Below are 20,443 nucleotides of genomic sequence, written 5' to 3'. Positions count from 1 at the left end.
TGTTAAAATCCACTCATCTCTGAGGAAATCGATCAAAATAAAGGCCGGAATTGATTACACTTTCTTTGCAGTATGTGTGCAGGGCCGAACTTGTGCATGTACTGTACTGTAGATATTCTAAGAGAGGCGAGAGAGAAGGCCTTCAACTTCAGCTAACAACCCTGGCCATAGCCACAGCCAGCGGGGTTCCTGTAATTACTCAAATGAAATGATATAGTCTGGCCTTTGTCCAGAACAATAAGAGTCCGCATTAAGCAACAGTAATATTTAATTGTAATAAGTAAGGGTCAGTTCTAAAGCACCTATAAAAATCTGAAAAAATAATATCCAATGTAACTCAAGTTACTCCTCTTTGAAGGCAGCCTATTATGAGGCTTGTAATTATGATGATTATACCTGTATGTGTGATGGCTGTCGCAGTATCATTTAATAGCCTTAGTAATTGAGCCTTCACACATACTGCCAGAAAATGCCCTATTCATGCCACTCTTTTTCTTACTTTTCTTTTCTATTCTTTGTGTTTTCATGTTTTTCACGCCATTTTCAGTCATATTTCTGTCGACACTGTTTCAGTATCTAATAAAAATAACCTCTCTCATATGCAGAGCTGCTGCAGTGATCCAATAATTGCAACCCAAGTCCAAATGTTATTAACAGAATGAAACATATGGAAACAGTGTGGGGAGATTAGGTCATATTTTCACAGGCTGCGTCTATCATGAAAATCATTTGACTGTCAGTCACGGTGGCGTCACATGATGTCCTGAGGAAAAACAGAGGTCCCTGAGTAGAGAGCTTTATTTATCAACTTAATCAATGGAGAGTATGACATAAGTGCTCCCTCACCAATATAAATCAGGAGGCAGAAAAACGAGAGAGTGTGTGTGTGTGAGATAGAGAGAAATAAAGAGAAAGAGTGCATGCGTGCATGAATTTGTGAGAGGGCAAAAAGGAGAGGGAGAGAGAGAGAGAGATACGCAGAAAGAGAGATAAAAAGAGATACTAACGTCTTTGTAGGCAAAGATTATTCTGCCATCGTTGTGCAGTGTGGCCTGGAAGGTGAAGCTGCCCTGGTGGTAGCTATCCTGCAGGTGGACATGGTCCCACTGGACCACCAGAGCAGTGCCTAGAGAGAGAGAAAGAGAGAGAAAGAGAGAGAGAGAGAGAGAGAGAGAGAGAGGCACGGTCAGAACCATTCATGACCACACATGACCGCACTGAAACACACTGAACCACACATGACCACTTAGAACCACATATGACCACAGTGAACCCCTTAAAACGGCACATGACCACTTAGAACCACATATGACCACAGTGAACCCCTTAAAACGACACATGACCACTTAGAACCACACGTAACCACACTGAACCAGCCTGAGACATGACTCAGTCTGAACCTCATTGAACCAGCGAAATATATGCTATATAAGAATCAGACCAAACCACATGCAATCCTATACTACCTCCCTGGAGCACAGGCCTCACGTTATTAGTTGCCCTGCTGTTTTGATTGAATGTGGACTTTGGAAAGCCTCTGGATTGTACCTTCTCCCAGCCAGTCATTTGGCAGAGCACCAGCGCAATAAAGGTTTGTTAACACAAGTAATCAATTTTTCCATCACACAGCCAGAGCCCTCTCTCCCTTCCAAAGTAAAGCGGAGATTTAGTTTCTCTGCTGACAGCTCAGAGTACTGGAGTCTCTCCACTGCTGCAGGAAACCCCATCGTAATCCACATCTGGCAGCCAGAGGAGGAAGACTCCAGCTCTGGTTATGGACACAGCATGGCCAGGCCATGGGCTGAATACTGGATGAGCTGCAGCTATAGAGGAGGACACTGCAGGGTATGACCGTTATACTGTAGCCTGCTCCCAGATCTGCATGTCACGCCATATGACAACCATGGTCGGAGAGTTGGATGAATTCCTGGGACCAGGCCTACAGTATGTTAGTCACAGTAACCTCAATCACGTCTGACCTGAATGCTGGATCTGACTTAGAATGGCCCACGGCTATAGCGTTTGTACTCCTGTTTCAACCACGGTGCCAGTGCGTGCCAAGGCTTACTAATGGTAGTACCATTGTAGTACTTTCCTTTTTCCATCAGGTTCTGGTAACTTCACTTTATGACAATTGTATTTGTAAAAAGCGCTATTCCAATCCATTCGATTGTGTAGTTACAGACAGCTAACTTGGATGATATCTTGCCACCCACCAAGTTTGCTGATCAACTAAAACACTTAAGATGATAAGAATATCCCGCCTTCGCTCTAAACCGTGCCTGTAGCCCTGTTTGGCCTCATAAGGACCAAGGGGGGAGAGGAGGCTAAGCGCCTGAGTTCTAAGCACTGGATAGGCCTGGAGTAAGCCCTGTTCAAGCCCGGGAGTGACTGTGGAAAAGCAATTGGCCTTGGCCAGTACTGGCACACACAGCATAAGCTCTGCTGTGGAAAGCCGGCTATTGTGCCTTTCTCCTTTCAGTGGACTTTTTTTAGATTGGGAGACAGTGAGAGACAGAGAGAGAGAGAGAGAAAGAACAATTAAGGCTAAGGTAGGGTAAAGTGTAGCATTGGAAGCATACAGAAAGGTATCGAGATAGGGAAGGGGAATATGGGGTGACTGGCTACTACTTTGTGCCAGTGTGTGCACCACTAGTCAGGGTTAAGTCAAGCCTAATAGAAATCCTGACTTGCCTACTTAAAATGCATTGAGTTCAGAAGGGAGAGCAGCGGAGTTATCTGGGGCTCCCTCTGCTAAAAATACTATACAGGCTGGGTGAGAGTGAGTGCACACACACACACACACACACACACACACACACACACACACACACACACACACACACACACACACTCCACTAAATGGCTTATGCGCTGCAGAGAGGCGAAAAGAGAATGTAGCTCTTCCACAGACCCACTGGGACTAGATAGCGGTGGGCAGAGGGACATGACTAGGACTTAAAACTAGTGGTTTAAAACGTTACACAAAAAACAGACAAATGCTTCAAATGGCAAATGGCTCTTAAAGTGAGAGACGGTCTGTGTCTGTGACTAGGTGGAGAGGCTATATCTAACAGAGACTAACAGAGACAAATGTAATTGTCCATCATCAGATGTCGTCAGGCAGGACTGAGGCCCACACCAGGCTCATAGTCCACACTCCACACAGTGGTAGCATTGACAGGCCATTGACTGATGGATGGAGATGGAGCGGTGAGCAGCAATAGTTACCACAGTGCTGCCGTGGCTGGGTATTGATCAGCTGCCAGGCTGGCGAAGCCCTGATGAGCTCCAGTAGAGAAGGTCACACAGCTAGTCACTCACACACAGCCACTGTTTAGGGAGGTTGGCTAGCACTGTTTGGCTCTGTAGGTGAGGGGATGGTTGGTTGGAGATTCATCATATTGAATCGTTTTGTAAAATGTCGGAAAATACCAGTAGTGTAGAGACCGAGACGATGGTAAGCGAATTATGACTTTGAATTGACTGTGAGAGCCGAAGGTCACAAGTTTGCGTCCCACTATCACTAAACCTGCTGTATCGTTGTCTCCTGAGGTGGGATACTTTAAGCCATGGTTGACAATATGAAGCATGGAGAATCTGTATCAATGTTACGTACCGTTGTCAAAGTAGATGACGGTGGAGTTCCTGGAGACGCTGGGGTCAAAGTTGGCCATGAGGGGGGCGATGTACTGAGTGGCTGTCAGCATCCTGTGGACCACGTCACCTGTGTAGATGAACCCTGGTGGGGGAGGGGGGGACGACAAAACAGAGACTCAGTACACACAGAAGACAAACACCAACTCACTATCTCAATGACTCATACAATGGGATTTCCTAGGCCACAGAACTATGAATAATCAGATTTTGACAATCACCGCACCACGCGCTTTGAAATACAGTGAGTAGCCTGGTAAGGAGGGTTAGGTGTTGCCCCCTATCTGTCAGGTAGAGCACAGCAGGTGTTTCATGTTCCACATCATCTTCCTCTGGCCCACTGCCACAGGCGGCTCACTGCACCAGCTACTGCCAGTGATGCTGATTAATTAGCTAATTATGTCCCATAAAAAAGGAAAACATGGAAACTGAACAGCCACAAAGCAGAAACGCTGATAAAGCGGAATAATATAACTAATCTTATAATGGAGTATCTCAGTCATGTTCTCCTCTCAGGCAGGAGGCCTGTACTGTACAGACATGTCCATATGGGCTTTGTGGTGTGTGTGTGTGTGTGTGTGTGTGTGTGTGTGTGTGTGTGTGTGTGTGTGTGTGTGGGCTTGTGTTCACTCTGTATCATCTAAATCAGGTGCAATAGCAGAGAGCATCACTACCAAAACACCATGGAATGTATGTGTCCCTACAAACAACCACAGATAAATATATCTGCTGAATGTACCATACTCAATCAACACAAACAAGAAGCTGCATCATTTAGCATTTAACAGCCTGTTGACATGCTTATTAATGGACCCCTGAGAAACAGCAAACATGGCCTATTCATCTCAGGGCAGGATTGTTTGCCTAGACGGCTACATTAACATTGATGATAGCAGAAACAAATCGCATCCTCATCCTATGACAAAGAGGTATCGCAAAGTCAGCCGGTGTGAAAAGGCATTTAAAGCAAAATACATTTGTCCCCCTTTCCCTTCCAGCTTTGTCTTTCTAGCATATTAGCGCCATCATTCATCTCGCAACACCGCAATCAGTCTGAAGCTAAGGTGTTGCTGCACTCAAGGGGAAGTTATGAAAAGAAAGAAAAGTGAGCATCTGAATGAGGGATCCCGAGTCAGAAACGATGCCCAGTGAGAAAAGGTGGGATTTCTGAAAAGGTCGCACGTAGCTCTAGCCAATAAGCCGCCATTTAATGTCACCATATGTCTTGACAAACACCAGATGAGCTGTAAGATCTTTCACTGAGGAGGCCAAGAGCACAGGGCCTGTGAGGAATCAATCCTTATAGACCTCCCAGCCAAGAGGGTTAGTACAGTCAGCACAGCACAAAGACCTGGGAAGGAGATTGGTGTGTGTGTGTGTGTGTGTGTGGGTGGGTGCGTGCGTGCGTGCGTGCGTGCATGTGTGTGGGTGAGTTGGGGTGAGTTGTGTCTACCAAGTCAGACAGCCTGTCTCAAAAGACTACAGTACCTGTGGGTCTAAGGTAAACAAGATGTGTGTCACTCAAGTGAAGGGGGGGGTAAGTCAGCCCTTCTTTATCCTCTCATCTCACTGCTCAGCACACAAGAGGGTTTGACACAGATGATTGACCTCCGACATAATCACTGCTTTCCATCTGTTCTCATGTTTACCTAACACTGGTCCAAATCTGGCTTTTATGACTCTCTCTTTCTCTGCCACACCTTGTCTCACCCACCACTCTCTATTCCCATTTCCCTTTCTATCTCTAAACTACACAAAGAGAGGCACTGTAGCCCTGCAGTACAGGCCCACATAAACACACAAAACCACACACGCACGCACGCACACATGCATAAATACTGCAAACATGTTAAATTCAGGCTGTTGGGAGGTTTTTGGCTCTGTGCCTGCCTCCTCAGTAAAAGGAGAGCTTTTCCTACAATCTATTACAAACACAATAACAACCACCTGACAGCCTGCAAGAAACTAGAGAGCCTCTCAGTACACTTAAGAGCAGACATCCACCAGAGCCAGATAATAGGCAGCCGGTCAAATTCATTATGGCCGTCACTTTAAGCAAGAAAAAAAAACGTGACAGGAGAGGGACAGGAAGGAATCAACACAGACAATTGGTAGAGAATGAGAAAAAGAACATGAGTGAGAGAGAGGGAGAGGGGGGGGGGGGGGGAGTCAGAGAGAGAGGGAGGGGGGGAGTGGGAGTCAGAGAGAGAAGGAGGGGGGGAGTCAGAGAGAGAGAGGGAGGGGAGGAGAGGGAGTCAGAGAGAGAGGGAGGGGGGGAGTCAGAGAGAGAGAGGGAGGGGGGGAGAGGGAGTCAGAGTGTGAGGGAGGGGGGGAGTCAGAGAAAGAGAGGGGGGGAGAGGGAGTCAGAGTGAGAGGGAGAGGGGGGGAGTCAGAGAGAGAGAAAGAGAGAGGAAGAGAGAGAGGGAGAGAGAGAGACAGGGGGAAATGAGAGGAGAGGGGAAAAAGAGGAGGATTAACCGGAGGAATCTGTCGTGGCTGATTGAACAGATGAGGTGGATTTTTTCCGCCAAAAAATACAGAATGGGAGAGAGAGACTGACTAAATGAAACAAAAGGAGTTCATTCTCCTTCTGGCTACTGTTCTGTTTATATGTACTGGTTTTAGGGTGTACTTTTCTGTATATACCCGAGAGAAACATGAGTGGGAATTGACGGTAAATCTGACCAGCCCTCTGCTTTACTGAACATTCTGTTCAAACAACTCCTATATCTCCATAGTGAGCTTAGAAGAGATTTCATTGTTCAAAACAGCTGTCTAGAGCAGTCTGAGAGCAGCCAGGATGGGATCACACACACACACACACACACACACACACACACACACACACACACACACACACACACACACACACACACACACACACTTTTAGAAGGTTCTGTCCTCCTTGCACAGCTGTAGAGCGTGCATGGCCAAATTAGCTTATCTTATCTTCCAAACAGGGGAGGAGAAAACCACCTTCTCAATTAAAGGGAGAGGCTGCCCTCATTGTCTAATCTTAATGAATGGAGCTTATCTCAGACTGGAGACACTAGGTATGAGAGAGAAGGCCGTAGCCAGAGAGGAAGGATACACATTAGAACCATACTGACCATCATCTCTCTCTGTCTGTCTCACTTCACTCTCTCCTTCCTCTGTAAGCATATTACAGTCTGTGTGTGTGGGTTTCAATTAGTTTGTGTGTGTGTGAGTGTGTGTGTGTGTGTGTGTGTGTGTATGTGTGTGTGTGTGTGTGTGTGTGTGTGTGTGTGTGTGTGTGTGTGTGTGTGTGTGTATGTGTGTGTGTGTGTGAATGATGATGAGGTATTTTCTAATGTGCCAAATACACCTGATATTGTTGTTGTTGATGAAAGCCAAGGAGAGGTGAACATATTAGAAGTAAGCTGCTCATTCAATCTATACAAGAAGGAAGCCTTTTGTACAAAACTGTTAAAATACTAGCGGCTAGTCACACTGATTAGTGTCCTTGGCTTCAGGTGTCATAACACAGATATTTGGGAGCCTTACCTAACAGTATAACACCTCAAAGAAGAAAGCCAAGCAGCTTGCAAGTTATTGTACTGTGTCAGCTGTTGTGGTAAGCTTCGCTTTGTGGCGAAGACGCTACCTGCATCCATGACTATCTGTATGACCTTTGTTATATTTTGGGTTCTTTGATGTGATGCTTTACTGTGAACCCAAATAAAGTATTTAAATGTGTGTGTGTGTGTGTGTGTGTGTGTGTGTGTGTGTGTGTGTGTGTGTGTGTGTTAGTGTTTACTGGCTGCATGGCTATTCCACTTGGTCCCACTCACCCCTCTCAGCCTCCTGTTGCAGTGTTTAACATCAGCCCTGTGGCATCTCCCACCTGAACTAAAGCTTTTAACCAAAGTGTGCATGGAGAGAAACAGAGCCAAACCCGATCTATGTGTGTATACAAAGTAATCCTGTGTGTGTATGTGTGAGAGTATGTGTGTGTGTGTGTGTGTGTGTGTGTGTGTATGTGTGAGAGTATGTGTGTGTGTGTGTGTGTGTGTGTGTGTGTGTGTGCATGTGCTTGTGTGAGTGTGTGTGAGTATCTGTGTGTGTGTGTGTGTGTGTGTGTGTGTGTGTGTGTGTGTGTGTGTGTGTGTGTGTGTGTGTGTGTGTGTGTGTGAGAGAGGGTGCGTTGCTGAGTTTTAGGGGCTTTGACAGGAGGCCAGTGCTGCCGTTGGCCCAGTAAAGACATCGCACAGCTGGGTTTTCAGCCTGGCTCTGACAGTTGGGGTTAGAGAGAGCACATATCACATATCACCACCACTGGCACACACACACACACACACACACACACACACACACACACACACACACACACACACACACACACACACACACACACACACACACACACACACACTGTCTCTACTGCCGCTCCGAACTCCACACACACTCCTCAACACTTGGCTTCCGAAGCACAACCAACACATTGTGTTGCTGCCTTGTGTTATTATGCAGCACCATTCTATAAATGGTTCTGACCTTCTAAACATGGCTGTCTACCGTGGTGAGTGTGGCTGATACTGCTCTGCTTCAGAGCTCCTGTATCTCTCCTCTTCTCCCCCTATCAGCCTACATTCAGACCCATGTCTTCAGACATAGACCCCACAGCATCCCACACAGTCTGAGTGGATGACAGACACAGTGGTATAGCACGATTACACCGGAGTGTGGGACAGGTGGAGAAGGGTAAGTCCAGAGGGAGGGAAAGGGTGCATCAACACTGATGGATGGCTGGACTGGTTGGTTGATAGAGGGAGGAGGATGGAAGAGGGGAAGAAGGGAGGATGAGGAGCGGGGCGAGAAGGGGAGGGGCTTGGGGGGCCTGCAGTGGGCTGATAGCTGTTTCTTCTCCTCCTACTCCGCCTCCTCCCGTTCTCTCGTTGTCTCCTCATTGCCCCCATCACTCAATCTCTGTCTGGGGGAAAGCAGGGACTCCTAATCTCCTCTGCGCTAGCTGCTAACAGCCTGACTGGCTCATTCATCTACTGTCATGGCAGGCTAAGCTACATGCTCTATAGGCTAACTCAGCCAACTGGGCTAGCTAGAGATGAGCTAAGCAGACTAGCACTATCCCGTAATAAGGGCCAATCATGACAACATATATTCTGATGATGATGGTGGTGATAATGATGATGATGATGATGATGATGATGATGATAATATTGATGATAATAATGATGATTTATTCCTTTGTCATTTTCATTATTATTATTATTATTATTATTATTATTATTACGGTCTATAATGTGGGCAGACATTGCTGGAATGGTTGGGTATGGTTTAAGCATTACACTTGTGTGTGATAATAGCCACTCAAGACGTTGTGGTCTGGTTCCAGCCTCAGTCAGTCTGGAAAATACTCCCCCAGCACCCCCCCCACCCCACCCACCCCCCTGCCCACCACACACACACCTCACCCCCCCAGTCCCTGTCAGAACATTCAGACACACACTCTGCACTTTTATAACGTGTCTAACCCGCGCTGTTGCACACACACACACACACACAGCGGGAAGGCCTGCCACGGTTTCCCTCTGCATATTCACACAGTTATATCACTGCTATTTCTCCTTCCTATCAACGGGATATTATATTATAGAGCACTTGGCAGTGTACTTCCTGTTTCCAGTCCAAACCCTTCTCTGGTTTCCCCTCCAGTACACTATGGTCTATAGAACTGGGATGGTAGAGTATTGCTGAGTGTGTGAGTGGTTTTCTCCCCTAGTCTGGTAGACTGGCCACACTGGTGCTGAGAGCTGTAAGTGGTTTTCTACCAGTCTCACTGCATGGTGTGTTGTGCTGACGGCTGTCAGTGGTTTTTTACTGCGGTCTGTACCAGCCAAGGGTTTTGAAACCTTCCTCAGTTCTTCTGACTGGCTGGGAACTTCCCTGCACACGAAGCAAGATCAATAACCTTCCGTTTGACCCTTTGTGCCACTCAGCATTAAGGTCTCAATCCACTCATGTCACAGACACAATAGGTACACGAAGCATGAGACCCACGCATGAGACAGAGCATGAGACACACGCATGCACTCACTCAGTTACGAACGCACGCACGCACACACACGCACACACCCACGCTCACAATTCTCCTTTATCCCCAGTACAAGTGACTCTCTCATTTCACTAACCTCATTACATACTCTTCTCAACTCTGGAGCCATAAAGGCAGCATGGAGTCTAACATGCCTTGTATAATACCACATAATATACACTAATGGTTACAGTACCATATAGAGTAGGAGGCTCAGGATGAGGATGTTCACTTACCACCAGTTGCCACGGTGATCTCCCGCAGGGAATGTCCATAAAAGGGGAAATCGAAGGACAGATTGACTCTCTGCAGGAGAAAAACACAGATGAACCAAGTCATACTCTACAAGCTACATGTACAAAGAGCCTGGTCAGGGGGAGGACAGGAGGCAGGGAAAATAAACTTTGTTTTCAGCGAGAATAAAACTTTCGACAGGTTTTAGACAGAGAAAGAATGTGTGAAGTAAACTCTAGAGGTAAAAGTTCCTCAGTTTTTCACTCCTCAGGGTACTGACTATGAATTTTTGAACATGGCCAAGTTATGATAATTGTTTTGCGCAAATATCAATCTCTCAAGATGAAATGTTCCTTCAGCATTATAAAAACAAAGCATTCATGACTTTCATAAAGCTTGAAAAAAAACGTTTGCCCAAAGGAAAAACATTTCTTTAAACGAGCTGGCAGTCAGCACAGAGCTTGAATTTAAGAGTGCATTTATTTTTGCAATGATTGAAGTGAAACAATAAAAATGCTAAACAAACAAACAACATTTCTTTCTTCTCACTTTGGGCTTCAATGGGCTTCATGTGATCCTGAATGCCAACAAGCAGAAGTCCAGGATGACCACACTACAAATGGAGGTTCATACTGTACACATACAAGTATAAATCTTACTGATGTCTAAACACTCTTGAGGCTATTTTGTCTGTAATGTAATGGGCAACAGTGACAGGGTTTATAGCAGACTGGACCACTGTACTGTACCAGGGTGGTTCTTAGAATGTTCTATTAGCATGATGGAGAGCCAAAACTCCACTGTAAACACACACCGCAACATGATCCTGGATTAGACCAGGCAGAGTAATCCTGTGGCAGACCACATTGAATTACCAAGACTAGATACCCCTTCTACCAGCTTAACTCTCTTGCTTCATTGTGATCAAGCTGACCTCTGTGGTTTCTCTTGTTTTACGAAGCTATTATCTTATTATGTTCTGTAATCTGGGGCTATTCTCAACATGCTGGCACAGGGCAGCACCAGAAAAAAAGAACACTGAGGTGCTTTTGTCCTTCAAAGAGACATTTCTTCGAGACGTTTCTTGAACATTTGCTGCCATCACCGTGCTCTGTAAGTATCCCCTGGTAAAGTGAGGATCATTGTCATGTTGGCAGAGTGTGGATTGGTACAGCTGGGCTGACACTTCCATCTCCAGGCCAAATGGCCTGTGTCTGATCTAGTGTTCAGTCCAGTGTGGCGGTTTGTCGCTCTCCTGCCTGCCTGACTGACCATTCAGTCTGGAGAGGCAGAGGGGATGTGAGCAACTAAGTAAGAGGGGGGGGGGTCATTCACTTCAGATGGAAATCTTACTGATTCTCTGGACACAGGAGCCAAAGTCTGAGGAAACTCCCACCTACTCCCACTTCCCTTCTTTTAGCAACCGCAAAAAAGGATGCTCTCTTCACATCCCCTCTCTGGCTAAAAGGAAAACCTTGCTTTTGTTCATCTACTTCAATCCATCATCCTGTGACTGACGGTAGAGGGGGGAGAGTACACAATGTGAAGCTCCATTCTCTCTCCTCAGTGTTTGAGTCATTGTTCACCCTGGGTACACTTTCCTAAGTGCCCCCCTACCACCCTGCTATTCTGTTCCCTGTCTCCTGACTGTACAGGGCTACTGAAGCAGTGCCCAGGGGGAATGTGTGACCTCATCAGTATGCGCCTCACAAGGGGCACCTGTTTGTGCAGAGGTAGTGATGGGAGGAGAGGAGAGGGGAGGGGGAGGGGCAGTCAGGACCTACAGTACAGCCCACACTGCAGAGACTCTGACAAACACCCCTGACCAGAATACCTACATATATTCCAAATAAACAGTTTAGTAATGCTTTATAATAACGTTCAGTAATAAAGCATTTGTAAACTGTTTGTCCATTTATGAATCATTAGTAAATGTCAGTAAGCAATCTATAAATAGTAATTTATCCATTTATAAACACTGACTAATAAATTATTTATAAATACATCAATTAAGGAGTTATTATTGACTCATGAGATTATTTATAAGGAATTTGTTAATGGTTGGCTTACCATTTATCTATATCCTTATAAATTTATCTATATATACCATGAATTGGATATTCTGTTAAACTGTTAATGAGTGAATTCATAAACATAATGTCAAAGTATCCATTCATCAGAATCTATGAAACAATTGCGTAAATAAACGATCTTGTCTGGAAACAGACTGATTTTAAACGTAGGCTAAAGTGAGCCATATCTTACTATGTATGAGGTATGTTACAACAGTGCCTAAACATCTATGATGTATGTTTCAGCACAGTCTGACCATGCATGATTTATGTTACAGCAGAGTCTAAACATGTATGAGGTATGATGCAGCAGTCTAAACATGCATGCATATGAGATATGTTGTCTTACCGCAGCTTGCCTGTGAGTGTTGGACAGGATTCCGTGGATCTTCACCTTCCCCTTGTCCATCTGGTCAATATTTACCCATAAGTCCTTGCTCATGGGGTCCGTTGGTCCGTACGTTTTTGATGAGTAGTAGTTGTGATCTGTGTCCTCCTGTCAGACAAGACAAAATAAACATCATTAAGTCTGTCAAAACAAGATAACAAACCCAGGCAGAGATAATACGGTGATGTGAAGCAATCATATTATCATATATGTATGTCTGCTTGTCAAATGAAGGAAATGAGAGCTGTATTTCACGTCAGTAGTGTAGGACTTATGGAGAGGCAGAGTCGTGACTGTGATGAGATGGAGACCAGGGTAGGGAGTGAGAGTGGATATAACCTCCTGCTCCAAGTGATTTATTCAAATTCAGTCTGTGCTCGTGGATGTATATTAACTCAGCTTTATGAGGTGACATTTTCCAGCTGAACAAGAACATCTTTCTCCCCAATCTGTTCAGCTCCTATCAGACTAAATCAAATACCCCTACCCCCCCACCCTCCCCCTCTTAAAATACTGCACTGTCAAGAGGAAATTTCCAAGATGAAACCAAATCTTTCCAAACCAAGAATTAATATAGACTCAACAACCTTGGAACAGTGTTTTTTTGTTGTACATGTTTACAGGGAAATGATTGCTATAGCTAATTTTCTTGAGAACCATTTGGGGAAGTGTGGACGCCTTTGGGAAGCAAAATGGTGTGTGTGTGTGTGTGTGTGTGTGTGTGTGTGTGTGTGTGTGTGTGTGTTTGCCTACAGTGTGTACGTGTGCCTGTATGTACTGTAATCAAGCCCCTTCATCCCGCCCTACGATTTCCACTTGGGCACAGCACAGACAGCGTCTGAAGTGCCTGTGATGGCTGCTAATCAAACTAAGAAACCCAGAACCCAGGACTTCCTCCAATTGTAAAAGCCTTGCCTATAAAGGAGTACAAAGAGTCATGTTTTTAACGGACATATTGATGAGGGCTTTTACCAGCGACGTGGAAGAGACATGTCTCCTTTTACTGCTTCCTGTATGAAGACAGAGATGAATGTGGTGTACATGGACCCCCTATCTCTAGAATCAGTGTCTTATCTTTCGAATGAGAATATCTTCTCTTTCATCTGCGCCTGTCATAATCAAATACAAAGATGAGTCTCGACAGCTAAAGACATGCTGATGGTACTGTATAAATCTGATACTTAGAATTCATAACTATGACATATACAGCATATGGATGCAGATTAGGTATCGAGATACATTTCGCATCAAGACAGGAGTAGTTTTAATTGCATTCATGAAATGATCTCAGAAAGGTCATTTGCAGATACAATTAGAAGGAACAGATGCTTTGCGCTATAAAAAGAAGTAGGCCTTTCCTTTTTTTAAGAATATACAGTACCTGCTATACTTTCCCCAAGTGAAAAGTCAGCACTCATCATAACAAAGTAAAAAATAAGCACTTTATTTTCCCTTTGGAAACATGCCGACCCTACACTTTGCTATAGTGGGTTTTAAAGTTGCGTGATAGTTTTGTTGCTTCAGGAGTGAAGGGACAATTACCATTGATAGATATCACACTGGTGAGAACACACTGTGCTATCATGTGTTCCTATGATTTGGACATTGTGACGTGCATACTTCAATGAGATTTACTTCTCAAACAGTTGGCAGCTACAGTAAAAGACTAATACGACACGATAGTACATTATAAAATAAGTACCACTTCCCTCCACTTTAGAACCAAGTCATCATATTTGGAGAACAGCAATCGTGACAACGTGTGGCCATTTTACTCTGATAGAATGTAAGAGAGACAGAGAGAGACAATGTTCCGGGTTCACAGTTCCCCATTGGGATTAATACATATGAATAACTTAACATAAGCATATTTCTTTTGGTTAATAGCTTGACCTTAAACAAACAACAAACTTCACCATGGGGATTTATGACAGTTTAGAACGCAGACAAGAACGCAGCTTGTTAGGAAACCACATCTCCATGGTCAGGCTTACTCAGCACATTAATGTGCACATAACATATCTTCTGAGGGTACAGAATCAAGGGCGCTTGGAAAGAGGGTAGACACAGCCTGATAAATGTCCTCCTAATCAGCACAAAATGCTTTGTCTTATTTGAGAACATCTTTGGAGAGTAGAACTCCTTCAAGGTGAAAGGGAGGCCAGCTGGCCGCTCCTACCCCAGTTTGCCCTCCCAGTGATCAGAGGGGTGGGCAGGGTGCCATCCTCCAGTTGGGCATTAGGGGGAGGCAGCGAGGTAGTTGCTGGGTGTCAGGGTGCCAGGGCCAGGGAGCAGAGGCACAGGGGAACCATAGAGGGGTCAGGTGGGTGAGGAGGCACATATCAAGCAGGCTGAGTTACAGCACACCCCAACAGACGCTGAGGGGCAGTGCACTGGAATGCATGGTTAAGGATGGATGGATGGATGAATGGATGCTTTGATGAAAGGATGAATGGATAGATACTGTACATGATGGGCTAGAGAAAGGAGAGGAAGATTGTATGCCTGCTAGTCAAATGTGGATAAGATTCCCTTTCAGTCCATCATAGCCCTCTACATAACAACAGTTTGTCTCTGACACTGAAGACAATACTGTGGCTCGCTACATTTCCGAAAGCCTTAGGGAGAAAAAGGGAAATGCATTCAGTGTAGTAAACAATCTGAGATTCACATTCCAATTTATGTCTCAGACGTTTACTCAAGCTACTGCATCAATATTGCATTACGGAGAAGCCTGGATATCTCTCTGCTGACGTTTTTCATTTCTGAATGGCACTTGTCATCTTGGAGAGATTTTGTCAAAATAGATTTATTGCAAAGCAATGGTTCTGAAAAAAAATGATTCTGAGCATTTCAGGAAAGAAAAGAAAATGAGATGTTAGGTAAATGTTTCCCCAAGCTGTTGTGTACCCGTGGGTGCAATCACTTTGCTCTGATGAACAATCAGAAACCCCCCTCCAAAAAAAAAAAACTGTGTCACAGTAGCAAAATTGGGGTATTACTAAATAATTCACAAAAAACACTTCTCTCTCTTTATGTTTTTTTCATGAGAAATGAAATGTACAAAATCAGAAGCTCTCTCCCTGCTGTGTGTTCTAGTCCTCTTTCAAATACAGTAAGCTACAATATATTACAAGGACTCAAGAAAAAAAGACTAGGGGACTATGAAATCGACTGTATTGAGCTCAGCATGTCCTGTATGGCTGGCTCCCTCTGCACTACCCCCTACCACACACACACATAAATCAAGCCATGACTGATAGCAACACACGTTAAAAGGAGGCCATTACTCATGTGTCCCACTCTCACATCGGCTGATAATGTCTGAGATCCATTTTTCATCACTCGGCTTCTTCCTCTGCCCGTTGGAGCCAGCAGCTAGGGTGGTGTTGATGGTGTTGGTGCGTGTGGTGAAATTCAACAACATTGGACCCAGCTGAGATGTGCTGCACCTTCAGGCTAGTGACACCATTAAGGCCTTGGTGCCTTTGAACACAAGAATGAAACGAGTATGACTAAACAAATAGCACAGTGGTAAACAGAAACAGACCTTGAAACAAGTTTACAGCCGGCGTTTTGAGACCAACTCTTGTTTTGACAGCGAACAGAAGGTGTGTAACTGAAGGCTGACTGCTGCGCTGTAAATATTTATAAAGACAGACAAAGGAAACATAAGAGGAGAACAGGAAGTTTGATAGGATAGAGGAAAAAATGTAGGAGAAAGAATAGGAGCTCTTTCTTTATGGCACCAATGCAGCCTCTACAGTCACCCGAGGTGTGTTGTTGAAGACTCTAGTGAGTTTCTCTCTCCCCCCCCTCTCTCTCTCTCTCTCTCTCTCTCTCTTTCTCTCTCTCTCTCTCTCTCTTTCTCCATCTCTCTCTCTCTCTCCATCTCTCTCCATCTCTCTCTCTCTCTCTTTCTCCATCTCTCTCTCTCTCTCTCTCTCTTTCTCCATCTCTCTCTTTCTCCATCTCTCTCTCTCTCTCTCTCTCTCTTTCTCCATCTCTCTCTTTCTCCATCTCTCTCTTTCTCTCTCTCTCTCGCTCTCTCTCTCTCTCTGTCTCTCCAGATAAGCATGTGGTTTGGAACCTTTTAGACGTTTCTGGAGTTGACTCTGGGAAACTGAGGATGACGAGGAGCTCAGGGATTTTCAGGACGTGTTTCAACCTGAGTTTGAACTCCAGTGAATAGAGGAGACACAGACACGGCCCCAGGAGAACCCACAAGACATTGACAACCTCCCGTATTAGCTTGTAAGTGCAAAAGCCATATTGGAGGCTGATTGAAAAACAGTCTGTCAGCAAACACAGTGGAGAGGAGTGTGTTAGCCCCAAGACTCTACAGGTGGGAGAGAGAGAGAGAGTCTGAGAGCCCAAGGCAGATGGGACACTGACTGAGTTCAGAGACATGGTCGTCTCAACTAGAGAGCTGTCCTACACAGTCAGAACTAGAGAAGGAGTAATGACAGGGACCAGCAGTAGAGAAGAAGAAATGACCTGTTTGTCTCACAGAGAGAGAGAGAGAGAGAGAGAGAGAGAGAGAGAGGGCAGTAAACACCTATTTATCTCTTTAGAAAAGCATCTCTCTCAGGCAATATTTTAATGAGCATTGTACATGGAAAAACAAAAGGATCATACTGATTCACTGCCAGGAATGGCGGGGGGGATCAAACGGAAAGCAACGAAATTACAGAACCTAGTCGATGCTTCCCTGTGTGATTCCTCTGCCTCAAACTAAACAGACGTGGAGAATGTAATAATGCTATAACCCCCCCTGGGAGTCTGCTGAGCAATCATAGAGCAGAGCAGAGACATCAACAGCAGCAGCAGCAGCAGCGGCACCAACACATACTTCAGCAGACATCAAATAGCAGCACTTCATCACAGAGCGACCTCTCTCTATAACTCACTTCAAAGGAATCTACGCTGACAACACACAGGTACTGGGCTTGGTGCAAAAACATCCTCTCTCAAAAAACACTGGTGAAATACTGTATCTCCACATCAGGACTCTTAAAGCACAACTAGTAAACTACTGCGCTAAAATATGACACCCAGGTGTAAAAACAAGCAGATTAACGTTCTTTGATTTAGTCAGTCATAAAATAAACGCCTCATTCAAAGGAAACATGACAGATAAGAGGTTATATATTTTTGGATAGTTATGATCTTGGCTTCGACTATACCGTAACTAATGAATGTGAAAATGAAGCATAATTTGTATCAACGACACCCAGGAGTGTGTGTGTGTGTGTGTGTGTGTGTGTGTGTGTGTGTGTGTGTGTGTGTGTGTGTGTGTGTTTGTGTGTGTGTATGTGCATGTGTGTGTGTTTCTATGCCACTGTTTAGAACCAACCAGCTGCCTCTATCAATGATGCAGTTGGAATTCAAGAAGGCGTCATATAATAATCTTCACGAGCCATAATCACTGCATGAACAACAAGGTCAGCGAATATCACCGTTAAACGCAACCCTACAACAAAAAACACTGCTGACAAGACACCACAAGCCAGAAGTACTGACAGACTTCCTATTTGTCAGTCACACGATGACTCTAAAACCTCCATCACATTCGTCCAATGTGCTTAAATGCTACAGTAGCTCTTTTCCACGCGCATCAACATAATGTCGGTTTACCCCAGGAACGCGTGAGGCCGGAGTTATCAGGTTGTTGCATCTGGTAGCAGTGATTCCAGGGAGCTGCTCCAGGGACTCCCAGTCAGTCACGGCGTCAGAGTGTCTGCTAGTGTAGGCCTGCTGTGATGTAGTCTTGCATGTGGAGGTGTGAGGAGAACTATTGTTGACTCCTATAGTGGCCCCAGCTAACCCAAACACAGGCTTCTCTCCAGGGAGACAGAGAACACACTGTTCTAGACAGAGAGGTGTGAGCGTTTCTACAGTGAAAAAGGTGATTAATGAAAGTTCATATGTAGGTGCTGCAACTTCAAACGTGCAGTCAGGCAGTGATGGACGCCCCCCGTTCTCATTAGCCAACAAAGGTTTCCATCGATCACATTGAACTCTTCTGAACTCCCTTCCTCCGTACTGCACATTCATTCGCATCTCCCTTCTTTTTTTCTCTGTACTAAATCTATGTTCTCTTCCTCCCTTCTTCCCTCCCTCCCTTTCTCCCTCCATCCCTCCTCTCTTCCTCCCAGCTCATATCTCAGCTCAGATGTCAATGTCATTCCAGTCAGTCAGCCCAGTGCAGGGCGGATGGCGTCAGCCGACCAGTCTCTTATTATTAGACTGTATGGATCTGAATATGAAAGCTATCATACTGTATGCTGACAGGGGAAATGACGGGTGTTTGTGCTAAAACCTCCACTGTCCTACACCACAACAACAAATGATTGCCCAGGAAGACAAGCAAAACACTGAAGGTGTGTGTGTGTGTGTGTGTGTGTGTGTGTGTGTGTGTGTGCCCAGTGCCTGTGTGCGTGCCTGCGTGAGTGTGTGTGTGTGTGTGTGTGTGTGTGTGTGTGTGTGTGTGTGTGTGTGTGTGTGTGTGTGTGTGTGTGTGTGTGTGTGTGTGTGTGTGTGTGTGTGTGAGGGGGCCGAGACAGAGCTGACAATCAAAGCATCCTCTGTCGCGGAGCGGCGCTACAGTAGGCTGCGAACATGGTATGATTAGAAGGCAGAGCCAGACTTAACGAGCCGTCTGGCCACCACCGCTATTACTAAACGCCTGTGAGCTGACTGAGCCAGGCTAGCTATACACGCCATAACAAGAGACCTGAACCGTGCCTTTCATTTACATGGGGACACACAGACCATGCCCAGCAATTAATCTCCAGCAGATCTATCGCCCTTATATGAGGGGTCTAAGTTAATTACCTGTTCTGTTCTGGACTCCTTATGAGGGTCGTTTAAGGTAAGCCTATCATCAGTGTACTGCTGGTGAATGAATTAGGCCTACCTGGGGGGTTTGAGCTTAATTTGATTTTAAGTATTCATCTTAAAAGCCTCCCCTGTCCTGTTTCATAATCACATAATCTCCCTGTTCTAGGCTACATTCTGTCCTCAGAGAGTTGCCAAGGAATATTTGTAAGAATTCTAGATGTATGGAGATTGACAGACTAAGGAGCAGAGGGCAGTTTAGGTTTAGGGGTCATGTGGGGTGGTCATGTGGGGTGGTCAGTGTATGTTTCTATTCTAACCTGGGTCTCCCAGACACCACAACACCGCCTTAGCCTGCTAAGCCAAGGCAAAGTTACCCCACCACCTCTGTTATATATGAGTCTATAATACTGTATCTCTGTCTAAGGAGCTGTTATCTCTATCATGTGGGTGTAGGGTGTTGACTGTGTGTGTGTGTGTGTGTGTGTGTGTGTGTGTGTGTGTGTGTGTGTGTGTGTGTGTGAAGGTGAGTGTGTGTGTGAGTGTGAGTGTGTGTGTGTGTGTGTGTGTGTGTGTGTGTGTGTGTGTGTGCGTGCGTACGAGTGTGCGTTTGTGTGTGTGTGCGTGTGTGCGTGCGTGCGTGCGTGTGTGTGTGTGTGTGTGTGAAGGTGAGTGTGTGTGTGAGTGTGAGTGTGTGTGAGTGTGAGTGTGTGTGTGTGTGTGTGTGTGTGTGTGTGTGTGTGCGTGCGTACGTGTGTGCGTTTGTGTGTGCGTGCGTGCGTGCATGCGTGCATGCGTGTGTGCACTGTATCTACCTCTATCTGGGAGCTGTTGTCTGTGTCCTCTGCAGAGAGCAGGCCGGGGAAGCCCTCAGGCTGGTCCTGACCCGGCTCTTGGTCTGGGTCCTGATCCTGGTCCTGACTAGCCCTGTTACTGTCCATGTTGCGGGACTCTGGGGACAGCCACCTCCTCCACCGGTGACTGTAGAGCTTCACATCCACCGCCACATCCTCCTCAGCCACCGCCTGCCCCTGCGCATAGGAGTAGGAGACCCCTAGGGAGCACAGAGAAGAAGAGTCATTGGGGTGGAGGGCATCATATCATTTAGACAACCCCACAAAAATCTAACAAATCTTCCAAAATGGCATTCAGGTGATTATAATAACACTGTTATTGGTG

General features: G+C 45.5%; 1 protein-coding gene across 1 annotated transcript in view; it reads right to left on the bottom strand.

The window, feature by feature from the left end:
- The window catches only part of plxdc2b (plexin domain containing 2b), an 80,047-nt gene that overhangs the window by 27,716 nt on the left and 31,888 nt on the right, over positions 1-20,443 (bottom strand). The window contains exons 2-6 of the mRNA XM_083679269.1: positions 20,080-20,318; positions 12,386-12,532; positions 9,967-10,036; positions 3,620-3,742; positions 1,008-1,126 (exon numbers count right to left, since the gene is read on the bottom strand). Of these exons, the coding sequence (XP_083535395.1) occupies positions 1,008-1,126; positions 3,620-3,742; positions 9,967-10,036; positions 12,386-12,532; positions 20,080-20,318 (698 nt within the window). The remainder of the gene's footprint in view (positions 1-1,007; positions 1,127-3,619; positions 3,743-9,966; positions 10,037-12,385; positions 12,533-20,079; positions 20,319-20,443) is intronic.

This window comes from Argentina silus, assembly GCF_951799395.1.
Source record: "Argentina silus genome assembly, chromosome: 1".
NCBI lineage: Eukaryota > Metazoa > Chordata > Actinopteri > Argentiniformes > Argentinidae > Argentina > Argentina silus.
The sequence above is the reverse complement of the archived record's forward strand: the minus strand, read 5'-3'. Positions and strand labels throughout refer to the sequence as shown.